This window comes from Mixophyes fleayi, chromosome 4, assembly GCF_038048845.1.
Source record: "Mixophyes fleayi isolate aMixFle1 chromosome 4, aMixFle1.hap1, whole genome shotgun sequence".
Classification (NCBI taxonomy): domain Eukaryota; kingdom Metazoa; phylum Chordata; class Amphibia; order Anura; family Limnodynastidae; genus Mixophyes; species Mixophyes fleayi.
This window is the reverse complement of record NC_134405.1, coordinates 45,257,040-45,275,017: the sequence shown is the minus strand read 5'-3', so window position 1 is coordinate 45,275,017 and position 17,978 is coordinate 45,257,040. Positions and strand designations below refer to the sequence as shown.

Below are 17,978 nucleotides of genomic sequence, written 5' to 3'. Positions count from 1 at the left end.
TGGCTGATTGGTGTATATTAGTATGAAACCTGTTGAATCAGATTGTGCAGTGCTGTACCTTCAATCCTAAATATGCACTAAATAAAACCACTACCTAATCAGCCCATTCATCCAGAAAAGAGATCTAGAGAGAGAGGAGACGGATGAGGAGACAGAGGAAGATTGGACATGAGGTGACACCGGAGAGATGAAGTATGTGAGTGGAGAATGCAGACAGATTAGCAGAGTGAAGGGAGGGTAAAACAATAGGGTGACAAAAGCAAAGGGCGAATGTAGGGGGGGGACTCGAAAAAGTCTGCAGATGAATAGAGTGAGAAAAAAGAAGGAGGGGGGTGAGAGCGAGTGAGAGGGAGGGAGGGAAAGACAGAATAGGACATACAGCCAGACAGCACTTACTGAGAGAAAGCTGATACCACTGAGAGAGAACCAAACTAAACCTCAGCACTCATCTCTCTCCCTTCCCTCCACACACATGGATACATAACTGTGTGACTCCGGATTAAATTCCTATGCGTGTATTCAACTACTAGAAAGAGACCTGATTACTTTCTGAGCTATGGCAAGGTGGATTCTATCATGGGATTGCTGGAAAGTCTCATTACTGCTCCTATTCCTGCAGGGATATCACTCCGTGAGAACAGGTACAGTCCTTATCCATTCTCCTCCCATGTATGAGTACATTTAACGTAGGAATAAAATAATTGGTGTATTATGTTTGCAAACTGGAGCACGCATCATGCATATAATAGATGGGGACATTATCCAGATGTTTAATACAGGACAGAATTCACTGCAGACCTATATTACTCACAAATGAGAATAATCTGTGTAAGTGAGCAAGTTCTGTGTATTTAAATAAGTCTACATACTTAAACAAAAGCCCATTGGGTATCTATATGGTGTGCATCCATATGTATATAAAATAGCAATAAAAAAATACTTATGCACTACTGATATCTGTTGTACATGTATAGGATAATAATACGAGGTATTTTATTTGATCTATAAGTAAGGGGACATGAACAAGGATCATGTAAAAAGTGATGTGCAGAAACAGACTTTCCCTACGAACTGCAGAAGCTCAGGAAGTAAGGGGCAAAAATCAGGTCAGATGTCTGTGACTCTCCAGCTGTTGTGGAACTAATAGTCCCAGCGTGTCTACAACAGCTGGTCCTGGTTTGGCTCTCTCAATCCAGCCAGGTAAATAAATCCAGAATCTGACTGGCAGCTATTGCTGGGATTTGTAGTTCTCCACCTAGATAGCCACATGTTGCTTATGTCTGCTCTAACAAAATTCTCCAGCTAATCCTGGATTCTACATATGAGATGTCCTTCAGAATATTTCAACATAGATCTCTAGAAAGACAGTTGTAATAAAGCACAGTGCTTTATGATGAGCTCAGCAGTAGTAGTAGTTAAAGGCTCATTATTAGCACAAACATTTAAGGGCATTTATAAAACTACTTAATAAAATTAGTAATAGTGTTGCTCTAACATCATAGCTATAACAGGATTACTGGTGTTAATAGTGCACTTGTCCTGTGACAGGTCAGGGCATTGTGTCCCATTCATTTGATGGTAAATTGTTTTTGCACAGTGTTTCTGGGAAACTCCTATTATAAATGTTTCACATTTGTAGGGGAACAGCTGTCCTAGATGAGCTGATAGGTTCAGTAACTGCATTATAGGAAGCTGGAATATAGAGAAGTATTAGGAGAGAAATCTCTCCTGCTAGCTCGGTGGATGCATGGAATCACCTCCCTGCAGAAGCAGCCACAATAATCTGCCTTGTATAGGCAGCTTGCAGTGAACATGTGGAAATATGAAGCATTTAACATGTTTCAGGCCAGAAACTATGTAAAGAGCAGACAGTTGCGCTCTTATCTGCAAGCAAGCTGCATGTGTTATACATTCCAGAGTTCAGAGGGAGATCCTATGTGAGGTATAACATACAGTTGTATGTAAATGAGTATGCAAATGAGCAAATACGCACCTGCACGCTTGCGTTTTTTACTTCTGTATATTTTTTGCACATATCCCAAGATACGTGCAAACAAAGTAGAGCACATAGATCTGCAGCAAAGATACGGCATTTTTCAATATCAAATCGTAAACTTGCACCTAGCTTATGGAGGCACAAAGATACGCCTCCTAAGAGGTGTATCTAAAAATATGTTTCTAATGCATCTCAAAGGGGCGTGGTTAGTTTGTGTCTGAGCGCTCCTACTGTGTACGCATGTGAATGCCCAATGTGCCTCTTGACTCTTAAACCGCAAGCGGCCACAGGTGTAACTCAGAATATCGATGCAAGTTGTCCACATGCGCAATGTAGCAACTTTTATGCAAAATGCAGAGTTGCGACCTTTACCTCAGAGTCACCGGGCCTGTTTATTATAAAGCAGCAGTAGAGCTGGTTTTCTATCGCCGCTTATCATGGCGATACGAAACCTCATAGCTCCTTGATATATAAAAAAAAAATTATCATAGTGACAGCTAAGTGATACTCAGAGTAGAATTACCGCTTCGCCAGATTCGTCTTGGTGGATCTGCACATGCAGATCCATGTGGATCTGCACATGCGTGACCTGACGAGCCTCGGCAAGACCCAGACTTGGGCTTTCACTTCCATTTATTAAAAAAATAAAAATGTTTCAAATTATATAAAAATGTAAAAAAAAGTAATTATTTTAATCATTCTTGTCCATTCTCCCAGAATGTCTGGGAGAATCCCGAATTCCGGGTAGGTCTCCTGGACTCCCGGGAGAGCAAGTCATTCTACCGCATCCTGCCCACTTCCTAGTGAAGTGGGCAGGATGTGATTGCGATTTGCGCTGAATCGTGTCATTTTGGCCCTGCCCCCGCAGCGAAACGACACAATTAACAAGCATTGCAGCGTAATGTACTGCCACAATACTTGTTCTATTAGTGGAACTGAAAGCCATAGTCTGGAGTTTTATTTCCACTGCCCATGTGTGAACCAGCTCGCCTTGTAACGCATTCGCATATATCCATTGAGATCAGTGGCGGATCCAGGGGGGGGCAATCGGGGCAATTGCCCCCCCTAGCAGGGACTTGCTGCCGGGGGCTGCACACTGTGCAGGTCCGTTCAGCATTGACAGTGTGCTGCCCGGCTGCTCTGATTGTGTTTTAAACACAATCAGAGCAGCGGGACAGCACACTGTCACTGCCGAGTGGACCTGCACATACTGTGCAGCCGCCGGCAGCCTTAGAAATTAGAAAGGGGGCGGGACCTAAATCACCCCCCCCCCCCTAAAATCACCCTGGGTAGAACAGTTGCCTAGATCCGCCCCTGATTGAGATTGGCTCAGTAAAGAAGTAAGTTAACACTTACCGCTCCTGACCAGTATCTATGGGCAGCTGAGTATCGCTCAACTGCCACAGCGATAATTTATTGATGAATTTCATAATTACTGATTTTTATTTTATTGCTGCAATAAAAGGCATTTATTGATTAATATACCCCTAAGATACCATATGTAGCAGTGTATATGGGTAGTGAAGCACCATGCATGTGACCAATGTTATATATCTGGCTAGACAGTGGTTTCGAACAGTGAGTTTTGTAATAGAAAGACAGATTAGCAATGATTGACTGCATTGCAGCTGGCGTGTGTCACTGGTGTCGCTTCCACGGAGTCTAGTGTGCAGAAGATGGAGCAATCAGCAGCATAAACAGGTTACATTAGGATCAGAGCCATAGGATCAGTCACTTTGCTGCTCCTTCCTTACCTGATGACACCTATGGGACCACACTAGCTGCCGAATTGCAGTCTTCAATCAGTCATACGGAGTTTAACAGCTACTGACAGAAGACAGATCAACAGCTACATAGCTTGAGCCCTAGTGGTGCAGCAGAAACATTTGGAGAAATGTACATGTCCTGCAGTCACAAAGGACTGATGACAAAGCAATCTCACTAGTGTAGCCCCAACCTGTAAGCTGTACAGTGTGCAACACAACCTTACACAACACGTTTATTTGTGTCTGTCTGTCTCATATTTAAATGGGAACAACTAGTAACATTTGAAGGTGCGTCCTTGTTGTGTGGACAATCTCAATGGTTTCAACTGCAATGCATCACTTATTTCCACAAGCACATGCCCACTCTCCCAGAATGTACGGTAGACTACAGAGTTCCAGGTAGATCTCTCGAACTCCCTGGAGAGCAGGACATTCTCCCGCATGCTGCCCACTTCCCAGTGATGGGAGCCTCCATGACTTGATTTGCGTTGAGTCGCTTCATTGCATCATGGGGCTAGAATAACGCAATTTACCACATCCCTGCCCTTCGTCCTCACACTTCACCTGCCCTCCGGGATCTCCGGATGGAAAGAGTAAAAGGTTGTTGGGTATGAGATAATATTTATTGAGAAGTATTTAAAAGTTATATTTAACTTTGGTAAATGTGACCTGATGGCTATTGTAGTGCTTAGCAAGTGACCCGCTTAGATGCAGCACGGTGGCCCTGGAATCATTTCCAAAATGCTGACTGATGTACTTTAACTTCCAGCTTGTTTTCCCATCTGTATGCCACAGGAAGCCCAGTTCTGGTCCAGAGTCTACTGCATACGTGTCAACTCTCCCGGAATGTCCGAGAGACTCCCGAAATTAGGCAGACTCCTGGGAGAGCAGGGAAGTCTCCCGCATCCCGCAACTGCCTAGCCTAAATGATGCGATTCACGGTGAATTGAGTCATTTTCGCCCCGCTCCCGTGACAAAACTACACTTCGGTTGCAGGGGCAGGGCCAAAATGACTCGTTTGCCCGCTCCCAGCCCTCTAGTCAGGCCCCTCTCCTGGACTACACTTGCCGAAAGTTGGCAAGTAGGTTCTACAGTCTGGCTGTACAACTGTGGCCAATATTCTAAGAATCCCCATAGACTGCACTCTATGGCGTCATATCTTGAATGGAATCTTGGTGCAAACATGTATTTAAGACAGATATACAACCATAAAAAAAAAATGCGGACAGCAGTAGTCCAGAGGGAGAATACCATGGGATTTATGATGACATTTCATTACTCTGTGTTGTTCTTTTTTTTCTCTGAAAATTCCAAGCAGCGTTATAACAGAGCAGTTTTCAGAGAGGCAACGTTTGAGTGGCAGGGACGCAAATTCTCATGCTTTAGGAAATCTTTGATTGAATAAGTTTAACAGAACATAGTAAGGAGAGAACTGCAGCATCCACTCTCTAAGGAAAACATGTTTTTTCAGCTTGTCACTGTTTAACACTAAGCACTGATTGATAATCTTTGGTAATGTGAGATGAATGCAGGTGCACTTCGCTTCTATCAGTAATTTAGATATAATAAAACTTAGGTGCTTGCAGAAACATCTGAGCCACACGCCTGGTTGCATAATGAATTGAATATTATTTTATTGAAAATAAGTTTTACTATCCCACAATGTGATTTTGTGAATTACACAGTAGATACAATATATCAATTAAATATATTAAATGTAAACATGGGGTCGGATTTAGACAATGTAGGCCCCTGGGCTAAGGGTACTGTGAGGCAGCCATTAATTTGTAAAGGCCCCGTCCCCTCTGCATCCATTTCATCTCCCCACCCCCAGTCATGATCCGCCCCCATTGTATCAACTCTGCTCATCCTATGTGTCATAGTCTCATGTGACCTCCTCACTAAGCAGCGTACTGCGCCCCGTGCTCGCACTGGTATCAGGGCAGCTAACAGCATCATATTTGCTGTTAGCTGTGCCTGCCTAATTTGAATGAATGGGAGGCAATGTCAGGGGCCGCCCTTAACCCAATCGCCGGCATTATTAAGTAAAAAAATCTTTGTTAGGGCCCCCTAGCTGCTCGAGGCCCCTGGGCTATAGCTCAGAAAGCCCATTATGTTAATCCGGCTCTGTGTAAACAACTAAACTGCGGGTTTGTAAAAGTGGAGATGTTGCCTACAGCAATCAGTCAGATTCTAGCTGTCATTTTGTAGAATGTGCTAAATAAATGAAAGCTAGAATCTGATTGGTTGCTCCACTTTTACAAACCCGCAGTTTAGTAAATATAACCCTCAAACTTTGTACAGGTTAAAAATATGTGTGATATGTCCAATGTATTAAAGGAATGTGTGTGCATCATTGAACTATAAGGAAAGGTTGTGGGCATGAAAATAAGTGATGATCCTAATTCCCTAACCCAATACAATGTTAACATTAAAACATTTGTCTGCTTAATTGTATTGGTGGAAATAATAGGAAATCTACCTTTAAAATCACTAATTAATAAAAAAATATCAAGTTCTGGCTATTCAAGGAGAATCTTTGTGATCACCCCTCTGGTAGGGCAGTCTCTATTCATATATAAAAGCAAACATGCTGTGTCCATAAAATGTTATTGCATGTTTAAAATAAAAAAATGTAGACTGTAGAGATACTTTTTATATAGATGTACTCAGAGTATCAATGTCTTTGGAGCTGATTTATTAATAGGCCAAATGCAATAGGCATAGCCATAAGACTGCTATTGCTGGTGGTAATCGCAGTCAGTGGAATGATTTGCCATTTGCAATATCTGTTCTGTTATCGTATCTCTTGAAGAAAACCATTTAAAAAATGTTTTTCGGAATTTGAAAAGGATTTTGACTGAAAGCGCAAATCTAGACTTACAGTTCCCCTGTTCCCTGGCTCAAACCAGAGCCGGAAAGCTGCCTCACGTATGCGCAAAGTCTGTAAAAAGTGGCCTGGTTAACCCAGGCGGCTTCGGAGTAGTCTTGTTCAACTCCCCTGGCATCATATTTTTGTATTTTTTAAGAAATAAGGGTTTTTAAAAATCTGCCTAAACACCAGAGAAAGGGGCCTATTGGAGGGAATAGAATAGATGTATAATTAGCGGTGAACAATAGCTTTCTCTAAGGCACATTCTCACTTCAGAGCCGAGGGAGGTGAACCATTCAAAAAATATGAAGTCTTGGTAATGTGATTTCCTGTTTACTGATCAGCTGTTCATCTCCCCGAGCCCCTGTGCAGCAGTACTCTGTGCCAAACAAATGAGTAACGTTAGGTGAATCGCTGTCAATATATACTGTCAAGTGTATTAATGTCAGTCTGTCTGTGTCGGTCTCTCTGTATGTTTAATTATTTTGTTTTTATTGAAATGGGAGTATTATAAGAAATAGAGGTCTATTTATCAAAGGGAAATTAGCCCTAAATCCTGCGAAGATTTCGCAAGACTTAGGGCTTCACACTATTTACCACTGCCCCCGGCATGGGGAAGCCCATTAACCATACTTGCCTACTTTCAGGCAGTACAGTCCGGGAGAGGGGGCGTGACTAGAGGGCGGGAGGGGCAGGGCGCGGTCAATTGCATAATTTTGACACCCCTCCCCCTACAAAAATGCTGTTTTGTCATGGGGCCAAAATGCCGCGATTCGCAGCGAATGGCGTTATTTTGGCAAGGGAATTGTGGGATGTGGGAGACTTGCCTGCTCTCCCAGGAGTCCGGGAGACTGACCCAGATTTTGAGAGTTACCCGGACATTGTTGGCAGGTATGCCATTAACCAAGGATAGCGGTGATACAAGTACCGTCGTTGTCCTCTAATTTCTAACGCATCCCTCCCAACTTGCAAGTCCCAGAAAGCTGGACAGGGGATGTGACCACTTCACGATGGTGGCATCACCATGTTATGATGGGGCTTGCCCATGTCACTATGTGAGCATGGCCACCCTCCCAGAGAGCTGCTTAGTGCTGTAACGCGGTAGGATGTCATTTTTATTGGGGTTTTTTAACTACTTTTTTTCCCCCCTATTTTGTTTCATTTTGTTTATCTTTTTTGATCTCTCTTTTGTTTTGAACTGTTTTTACAGTCCTGAAAGTCCGCGGCTTCATGTTCCAGTGCACATGCCCAAGCCGCCCTGCCAGCTCAAGCATGAGCAGAGGGTCCTAGAATTGACTTGGCAAGCAGTAAGACTTACCACTGCCAGCCTGTTTAACCAGGGGACATTTTCTTAATAAATTGGCCGAAACAAGATTTTCAACAATCTTATTCATTTACTGGTCTTAATAAGTAGACCCCGTAATGTGAAATCTAAGGGTAAACTTAAACTTGGAGTTCTATGACCTTTATTAAAGTGCCTGCCCTGTGGCCTTGTGTTGTTTTATGGACACAGAAAGCCCAGGTGACGTCTAATATCCGTACATTTCACCATACAAGGTGCATTGTGCAAACATATGGCAGCCATTTTGCACGCATATTCAAACTATAAAATCACATATAGAAACCGTTGTAATTCCTACACTGTTCACCTGATTTGGATGTAAATTCCCTCAAATTAAAGCTGAAAATCTGCAGTTAAAGTGCATCTTGTTTGTTTGATTTCAAATCCATTGTGGTGGTGTATAGAGCCCAAAATATGAGAATTCTGTCGTTGTCCCAATATTTATGGACTTGACTGTATGTGACTAAATCTTGGCATTATGTGAATAATAATCCAATCCACTGGGATACTTTTCCCTTTGAAACATAGGAAAAAAGATACCAAGTTAAGTATGTTGTATGACTAAGCGCTTTTTAATTCAGTCGAATTCCATGTTGCTAAGCAAGGATGCTGTTTGAATTTCAAGCTGAGGCTGGCTTGAGACCTATAGGCCAGTCCCCATGGAGATCCAGGAAAATGCAGTCCCATTAAAAGTGCTGAGGGCAATACGGCCACCTACTGAATTAATGTGGAGTCCGATTGTTTGGTAACCTTTTGGTCTGCACATTTTATATATATTATTATCTAACGGGCATTGCCATGTGTGAGACCAGCATGGAATATAAGCGTAGATAAATATACAAGGAGGTGGTGTATTAGATACATAACTGCTAGATGTGATCCATATTTTTAAAACTATTCCTTAAAAAATTCTGCTCATTCCGCATTTGGCTGCGAAATTTCGACGTTTTGCGGGCAGAATTTGACCTCGAGTGTTGCCAGTCTTAAGCCACTCAAACCATGCAGCACAATGAATTGACCGCACTCTGAGTCCTAGTCATAGACTACATTTCTGTGAAGTGGGAATTCACAAGCACGGCAATGAATGGTGGAGCGAAAGCACTGCTCAAAGTTCGCAGGATCTTTTCCCCTCTGCAGAACTCAGACTCTAATAAATGCCCCCTGACATTGATTCACAGAGATAGTCCCATTGTCACTGGAAATGTATCGTAATTACCTCTCTGTCTGTCTGTATTACCCAGTATTGTTTTATTAATGTTTGTTCCCAATTGTAAAGCGCTACGGAATTTGCTGGCACTATATAAATAAATGATGATGATGATGATGAATGTCCACATATTGTAATATTTACCTATTGTCCAGTACTGTTTTATATAATCTATCACAATAGTATTATGATTATGTCCTGTGATCAGGTCATGTCAGATGGTCTAGTGCCGTGTCTGTATAGAGTGTAATAGAACTATATTATAATTATATCCAGTGGTCAGGTCATGTTAGATGATGTAATTCCATGTCTCTGTGAGTATAATAGAGCTATATTATAATTATATCCAGTGGTTAGGTCATGTTATATGGTGTAGTGTCATGTCTTTGTATAGAGTGTAATAGAATTATATTATATTATGTCCTGTGATCAGGTCATGTTAGATGGTGTAGTGTCGTGTCTCTGTATAGAGTGTAAAACAATTATATTATATTATGTGCTGTGATCAGGTCATGTCAGATGGTGTAGTGTCATGTCTCTGTATAGAGTATAATAGAAATATATTATATTATGTCTTGTGGTCAGGTCATGTTAGATGATGTAGTGTCATGTCTCTGTATAGAGTATAATAGAATTATATTATATTATGTCCTGTGATCAGGTACTGTTAGATGATGTAGTGTCGTGTATCTGTATAAAGTATAATAGAATTATATTATATTATGTCCTGTGGTCAGGTCATGTCAGATGGTATAGTGTCATGTCTCTGTATAAAGTATAATAGAATTATATTATATTATGTCCTGTGGTCAGGTCATGTTAGATGATGCAGTGCCATTTCTCTGTATAGACTGTAGTAGAATTGTATTATGATTATGTCATATTGGATAGATATACCATCTTAATAGAAAGCTCTGCACTCATCATACACAGACTAACATGCCTTTAGCAAAGTGAACCTGGAAATTGTTATGAAATTTCAGCAGGTACATAGAGATAAAAAATATATATTGTTATCATATGTTATTTATGTTATTTTGAGTAGAATAGGAGAAGAGTTACTCTAGTTTTCTTCATCTCTCTTACACATCTGTATATCTCAGTGAGGGGTATTTTTTAGCATTGCCCAATTGTACCAATCAGAAATAAAACCATTGCAACCAAACTTTTGTTTTCAATGTCTAACCTGTGCTAGACAGTTAAAGACTAATTGCTGATTAGTTTCTATGTGTTTAGTGAAGATTTGCACCACTGACCAATATTAGTAAATAACCAGTCTACTGATCCGAGTCCTATTTATTGATTCAAATTATCAATTTTCCTAATTTCGTCCCCAACTGCACTTCTCTCTTTGTTGCAGATCCCACTGTTGTCTTTCTTCTCGCTCTATGCATTTCCTAGCTCTCAATTACATTTCTTAAATGTATTATAAGATTCACCCTTTCCGTCACCACATCATCCCTTACCTTTATCTTACGGACCTATCCCACACCACATCATCCCTTACCTTTATCTTACTGCCCCATCCCTCACCACATCATCCCCTACCTTTATCTTACTGACCTATCCCTCACCACATCATCCCTTACCTTTATCTTACTGACCTATCCCTCACCACATCATCCCTTACCTTTATCTTACTGACCTATCCCTCACCACATCATCCCCTACCTTTATCTTACTAAACTATCCCTCATAACATCATCCCTTACCATTATCTTACTGACCTATCCCTCACCACATCATCCCTTCTCTTTATTTTATTGACCTATCCCTCACCACATCATCCCTTCCCTTTATCTTACTGATGTATCCTTCACCACATTACCCCTTATTTTTATCTTACTGACCTATCCCTCTTTATATCATCTTTTACCATTATCTTACTGACCTATCCCTCACCACATCATCCCTCACCTTCATGTTACTGACCTATACCTCACCTGATTATCTTTTACCTTTATATTACTTACCTATCCCTCACCACATCATACCTTACCTTTATCTTACTGACCTATCCCTCACCACATCATCCCTCACCTTTATGTTACTGACCTATACCTCACCTGATCATCTCCTTCTCATGTTGTACCTTTCCTTACCACATCATCCCTTTCCCTCTCCTTATCACATTGTCCCTTTCCTTCTCCTTATCACATCATGCCTTCCCCTCACCTTACCACATTGTCCCTTTCCCTCACCTTACCACATTGTGCCTTTCCCTCTCCTTACCAAATTGTCCCTTTGCCTCTCCTTTCCACATCGTCCCTTTGCCTCTCCTTACCACATCGTCCCTTTGCCTCTCCTTACCACATCGTCCCTTTGCCTCTCCTTACCACATCGTCCCTTTGCCTCTCCTTACCACATCGTCCCTTTCCCTCTCCTTACCACATCGACCCTTTTCCTCTCCTTACCACATCGTCCTTTTCCCTCTCCTTACCACATCGTCCCTTTCCCTCTCCTTACCACATCATCCTTTTATCGTCCTTTTCCCTCTCCTTACCACATCATCCCTTTCCTTCTCCTTATCATATCGTTCCTTTCACTCTCCTTACCAAATTGTCCCTTTCCCTCTCCTTTCCACATCGTCCCTTTCCCTCTCCTTTCCACATCGTCCCTTTCCCTCTCCTTTCCACATCGTCCCTTTCCCTCTCCTTTCCACATCGTCCCTTTCCCTCTCCTTTCCACATCGTCCCTTTCCCTCTCCTTTCCACATCGTCCCTTTCCCTCTCCTTTCCACATCGTCCCTTTACCTCTCCTTTCCACATCGTCCTTTTCCCTCTCCTTACCACATCGTCCCTTTCCCTCTCCTTACCACATCATCCTTTTATCGTCCTTTTCCCTCTCCTTACCACATCATCCCTTTCCTTCTCCTTATCATATCGTTCCTTTCACTCTCCTTACCAAATTGTCCCTTTCTCTCTCCTTTTCACATCGTCCCGTTCCCTTTCCTTTCCACATCGTCCCTTTACCTCTCCATACCACATTGTCCCTTTCCCTCTCCTTACCACATCGTCCCTTTCCCTCTCCTTACCACATCGTCCCTTTCCCTCTCCTTACCACATCGTCCCTTTCCCTCTCCTTACCACATCGTCCCTTTTCCTCTCCTTACCACATCGTCCCTTTTCCTCTCCTTACCACATCGTCCCTTTTCCTCTCCTTACCACATCGACCCTTTCCCTCTCCTTACCACATCGTCCTTTTATCGTCCTTTTCTCTCTCCTTACCACATCGTCCCTTTCCTTCTCCTTATCACATCGTCTCTTTCCCTCACCTTACCACATAGTACTTTTCCCTCTCCTTACCACATCGTTCCTTTCCCTCTCCTTACCACATCGTCCCTTTCCCTCTCCTTACCACATCATCCTTTTATCGTCCTTTTCCCTCTCCTTACCACATCATCCCTTTCCTTCTCCTTATCATATCGTTCCTTTCACTCTCCTTACCACATCGTCCCTTTCCCTCTCCTTTCCACATCGTCCCTTTCCCTCTCCTTTCCACATCGTCCCTTTCCCTCTCCTTTCCACATCGTCCCTTTACCTCTCCTTTCCACATCGTCCTTTTCCCTCTCCTTACCACATCGTCCCTTTCCCTCTCCTTTCCACATCGTCCCTTTCCCTCTCCTTTCCACATCGTCCCTTTACCTCTCCTTTCCACATCGTCCTTTTCCCTCTCCTTACCACATCGTCCCTTTCCCTCTCCTTACCACATCATCCTTTTATCGTCCTTTTCCCTCTCCTTACCACATCATCCCTTTCCTTCTCCTTATCATATCGTTCCTTTCACTCTCCTTACCAAATTGTCCCTTTCTCTCTCCTTTTCACATCGTCCCGTTCCCTTTCCTTTCCACATCGTCCCTTTACCTCTCCATACCACATCGTCCCTTTCCCTCTCCTTACCACATCGTCCCTTTCCCTCTCCTTACCACATCGTCCCTTTCCCTCTCCTTACCACATCGTCCCTTTTCCTCTCCTTACCACATCGTCCCTTTTCCTCTCCTTACCACATCGTCCCTTTTCCTCTCCTTACCACATCGACCCTTTCCCTCTCCTTACCACATCGTCCTTTTATCGTCCTTTTCTCTCTCCTTACCACATCGTCCTTTTATCGTCCTTTTTCCCTCTCCTTACCACATCGTCCCTTTCCTTCTCCTTATCACATCGTCTCTTTCCCTCACCTTACCACATAGTACTTTTCCCTCTCCTTACCACATCGTTCCTTTCCCTCTCCTTACCACATTGTCCCTTTCCCTGTCCTTACCACATCGTCCCTTTGCCTCTCCTTACCACATTGTCCCTTTCCCTCTCCTTACCACATTGTCCCTTTCCCTCTCCTTACCACATTGTCCCTTTCCCTCTCCTTACCACATTGTCCCTTTCCCTCTCCTTATCACATTGTCCCTTTCCCTCTCCTTATCACATTGTCCCTTTGCCTCTCCTTACCACATCATCCCTTTCCCTCTCCTTACCACATTGTCCCTTTCCCTCTCCTTATCACATCACCCCTTTCCTTCACCTTAACACATCATCCCCCCTCACCTTGCCACATCATTCCTTTGCCTCTACATTCCATTTCATTCTTTACAACACTGTTTCTTTACTTTTTCTTACTGACATATTCCTCACCACACTGTCCCTTATCCTGAAATTTCCACTCCATACCTTATCACACTGTCCCTTTATCTTATACTACTGACCTATTGTTCCATTTGCTCGTCATACTAACCTATTCCTCGACATACTACCTCGCTCTTTCACCTTAATGACCCAATCCTTACTGCACTTTCCCTTTCCCTCACCATTTTGGCCTATCCCTCACCACATTGTTCCCTCATCAAACTGACCTATTCCTCACAGCTCTATCTCTCTCCCCGTCAGACTGTCCCTATTCTTCCCTGGAGGGTTTTTTAGCAGTTGGCTTATTGCCCAGGCTTCACAGTCACATTCTGGAGGGGAGGTGGTGGACGTCACTGGTCTGTCAGGGATCACCCGTGAGAAAAGACAAGGGAACCCTCTGTAAAATTAACTTCTTCAGTGACAGGAAGCAAAGATACAGAGGAAGACACAACAATGAGAAGTGGCCAAGAGAGAGAGGCACAGACCACAAATTCAGGGACAAGGTTATATGGCACAGAACGAAATTCCCAGACAGGGGGAACGAGCAGAACAGTAGTGTACAAATCAACAAGCAAAAGTCCACGTCTCAACCACACAAATCACTTTGTTATATAAACAATTAACAGTATCAGACAACGGGCCCCGCTCTTAACCTTATGACAACTGTGGCAACACACGGTTGTGATCATAATGAAATTAGTGAAAAAGAAGAAGGTGCGTGTCTTCAAATTAATAAAATGTGTACAAGAAAATAAAATAATCTTAAAAAGTGCTGCCAGGACAATTTACACCACTGTGTGTGTGAGAGAACAAAAGAAAATGTTGTCCGACACTCTAAAGCAAACAGTATGTAAATCACTATGTGTCAGCAGAATCTTGTGCACAATATATCTATATTGGGATAAGCTCACCTGCCAACGTCAAGGCATCTCCATAGGTGAGTCCCTAGCATGTGAAACAAATGTATATTCAGGGTGTCACATTTAAAACCTTCCCCGAGGCTCCATTTTCCAAAGCTTGCAGCATCTGAAGGGAGCGGTTCACCTCACAAAAAACAAACAAACAAACTACAAATCAGTAAAATAAAGAAGAAGAAGGTGCACGTCTTTAAATTAATGAAATGTGTACAAGTTAATAAAGGCATTTGAAAAAGTGCCGCCGGGACAATTAAGACCATAATGAAATTAGGCTAATTGAAGTAGTTTTTGCAGTAGCATATTCTTCTCCTGCAGCTATTTGCTACTCAGTTACTTCTGTGAATGTTGTTTCCAAAATATGATGTGAACAAGCCTGTTTTTACCAATTGGCTGAAATACTAAGGGCCAGTGGGACTTCAAAGGCATTTTTCTAATGCCATTTATAGTACTAAATCCATGTAATTAATCCTATGTTTGCTAGGGAGTGTCATGGACATTACAGCTATTTAGACACGTGACAACATGACAGACGCATAAATTTAAAGGGCAATTAATTTAACAGGCAAAAATGCCTCCAAGACTTGAAACGTACAAATGACAGTGACCTGTGCTTGGGGTCATGCTCCCTCCTTAGGTCACAGTTAAGTTTCCAGATGGCAGTCGTATGTTAAAGAGGCAGACTGACCTGGGGTCAAAGAGCATTGGTAGTGACAAGTTTAAATTGTTGTTGCCAGCAAGAAGGCTTAGAAATACTGACACCTCCTACATGACCCATTCCACCTGGTGCAAAGTGCTCTGTTGGCACCTCTCTCATCAACAAAAACAAAGTGAGAAAATCAGGATCAAATCTTTTTATACCAGGTAATATCTTGGGGGTTAAATTTAGAGGCGATATTACCCTAGTAAAAAAAACACCCTAAATTAATTGTGCACCCACCATGTTTACGCCTCTGTATCATACCCTATCCTGAATTATTTTTACTGGGGAAAATAGGTGGTTTGCAAAAACAAAGTACTAAAATAAATAATTTTTTTATTTTACCTCCTGAACAGTGCGGCCCGGGGCAGAGATTATCTATATGGTAAATCCAGCTCTAGGTGACATCATTTTCGTGGGTCTGAATTATACTATCATCATCATCATCATTATCATCATCATCATCATTTATTTATATAGCGCCAACATATTCCGTAGCGCTTTACAATTGGGGACAAACACAGTAAACTAATAAACAAACTGGGTAAAACAGACAAAGAGGTGAGAAGTCCCTGCTTGCAAGCTTACAATCTATGGGACAATGGGAGTTTGATACATGAGGTTAAGTCTACATTTTGCATTTCGGCCCAGGCAGACTTCAAAGGTAAAAGTGATTCGTAATCTAAATGATCCCGTCACACAACAATGTTGGTCAGGGGGTTGTTGTCTTGTGTGAAATTGTGTAACGGGTGGTAATAGGGTAATGTAGTGAGGTTAAGAGAATGGTTGAGGAATATTATAAGCTTGTCTGAAGAGGTAGGTCTTCGGAGAATGCTTGAAAGTTTGTTGACCAGAGGAGAGTCTTATTGTGCGAGGGAGAAAATTCCATAGAGTGGGTGCAGCCCGAAAAAAGTCCTGTAACCAGGAATGGGAGGATGTAATGAGGGTGGATGAGAGACGCAGATCTTGTGCAGAACGGAGTTGCCGAGTTGGGAGATATTTTGAGACAAGAGAGGAGATGTATGTTGGTGCAGCTTTGTTGATGGCCTTGTAGGTTAGTAAAAGTATTTTATATTGGATTCTGTAGATAACAGGCAACCAGTGTAGAGACATACAGAGTGATTCAGCAGAGGAATACTACAGCAGCTATCTCCAATAACGACACCTTTGATTCAACCTCATGAAACCATTATTAAGTTCATGAAGGGTAATAAGATGTAAACTGATTTCCACAGACTGCTCTGGATCATTGGGTAACACAAGAGCTTACACAGTCAAATCTTCCTTTCAACCACTACTTTGATGTTTCCTGAGCTCTAAAAGTTAAATTCGTTTCCAGAGAAATGTTAAGTAGTTTTTATTCCAGCATGGTTCGATTAAAGTAAAGCAGCCGAACGGTCTGTCATATTGTTTACAGAATGCTACGTCTTGCAGGCTCGCACAGTTAACCCGACCATCGTAATTCCTCCTATAACATTCAGAGCTTGAGGGTGGAAATACCTCTGTGGTTTGCAGGTCCAAGCAGCACAAAAATATGTAAAACGCATTTTTCAGCTGTAATTTTAAGTCTTAATTACATTTCTTGTCCTTTTTTTTTTCCCTTTTCATGAAAGACCTAAGTTTTTGGAAAATTGAGTTCGGAAAAAAATTATGCATGGATTCAAAAATAAGACTTTTGTGAGGATCTATAACTGAATAAACGAGCAACAAAAAACACTGAAGAAAACACAAAAGTAAAATGTTAAACTCCACATCTATCAAAAAAAAAAAAACAACAGCAGAAATACTAGGCAGTAAAATGGGAAGACTGCATTGACTATTCAGTTCTTTTCTGCCGTCACTTCTATGTTTCTCTGGAGCAGGTACTTACTACAATCACAAAGTAGGGTGCAACTTTGTACAAAGTAAAGAATAGTTTGACATGTGCAGATATTCTACTATGGTAAAGTACGACAGCACAGTTCTGATGCAACTACTGCTTGAAAGAGGAGTTTGATGTGTCCAAGGTGAAGACACTTCTCTTAAGACGGCCACAAAATACTTGGGATTTGGGCAGCACGGTGGCTTAGTAGTTAGCACTTCTGCCTTACAGTGCTGGGGTCATGAGTTCAATTCCCAACCATGGTCTTATCTGTGTGGAGTTTGTATGTTCTCCCCATGTTTGCGTGGGTTTACTCCGGGTGCTCCAGTTTCCTCCCACACTCCAAAAACATACTAGTAGGTTAATTGGTAGTTATCAAAATTGACCCTGGTCTCTCTCTCTCTGTCTGTCTGTCTGTCTGTCTGTGTGTGTTAGGGAATTTAGACTGTAAGCTCCAATGGAGCAGGGACTGATGTGAGTGAGTTCTCTGTACAGCGCTGCGGAATCAGTGGTGATATATAAATAAATGGTGATGATGATTAAGAGAAGACTGGCTGAAAAAATGTGTTCAGCCATTGGCCAACTACACTGACTTGAGATCCGGTTACTCGGTTCAACTGTTAAACGACCACATTTGTGCAATTTGGTAGAAAAAGTTTGTGTGGCAAACTGAATGAAAGATTATTATTGAATAACTTTGTCCC

At 42.1% G+C, this 17,978-nt stretch overlaps 1 protein-coding gene across 3 annotated transcripts in view; it reads left to right on the top strand.

Annotated features, from left to right (window-relative positions):
* The first annotated feature begins 354 nt into the window (after positions 1-354).
* The window catches only part of COL5A3 (collagen type V alpha 3 chain), a 188,167-nt gene continuing 170,543 nt past the window's right edge, over positions 355-17,978 (top strand). For all 3 annotated transcript variants that reach the window (XM_075206858.1, XM_075206856.1, XM_075206857.1), the window contains exon 1: positions 355-641. In XM_075206858.1, coding sequence (XP_075062959.1) covers positions 557-641 — 85 coding nt within the window. In that variant the 5' untranslated portion in view covers positions 355-556. The remainder of the gene's footprint in view (positions 642-17,978) is intronic.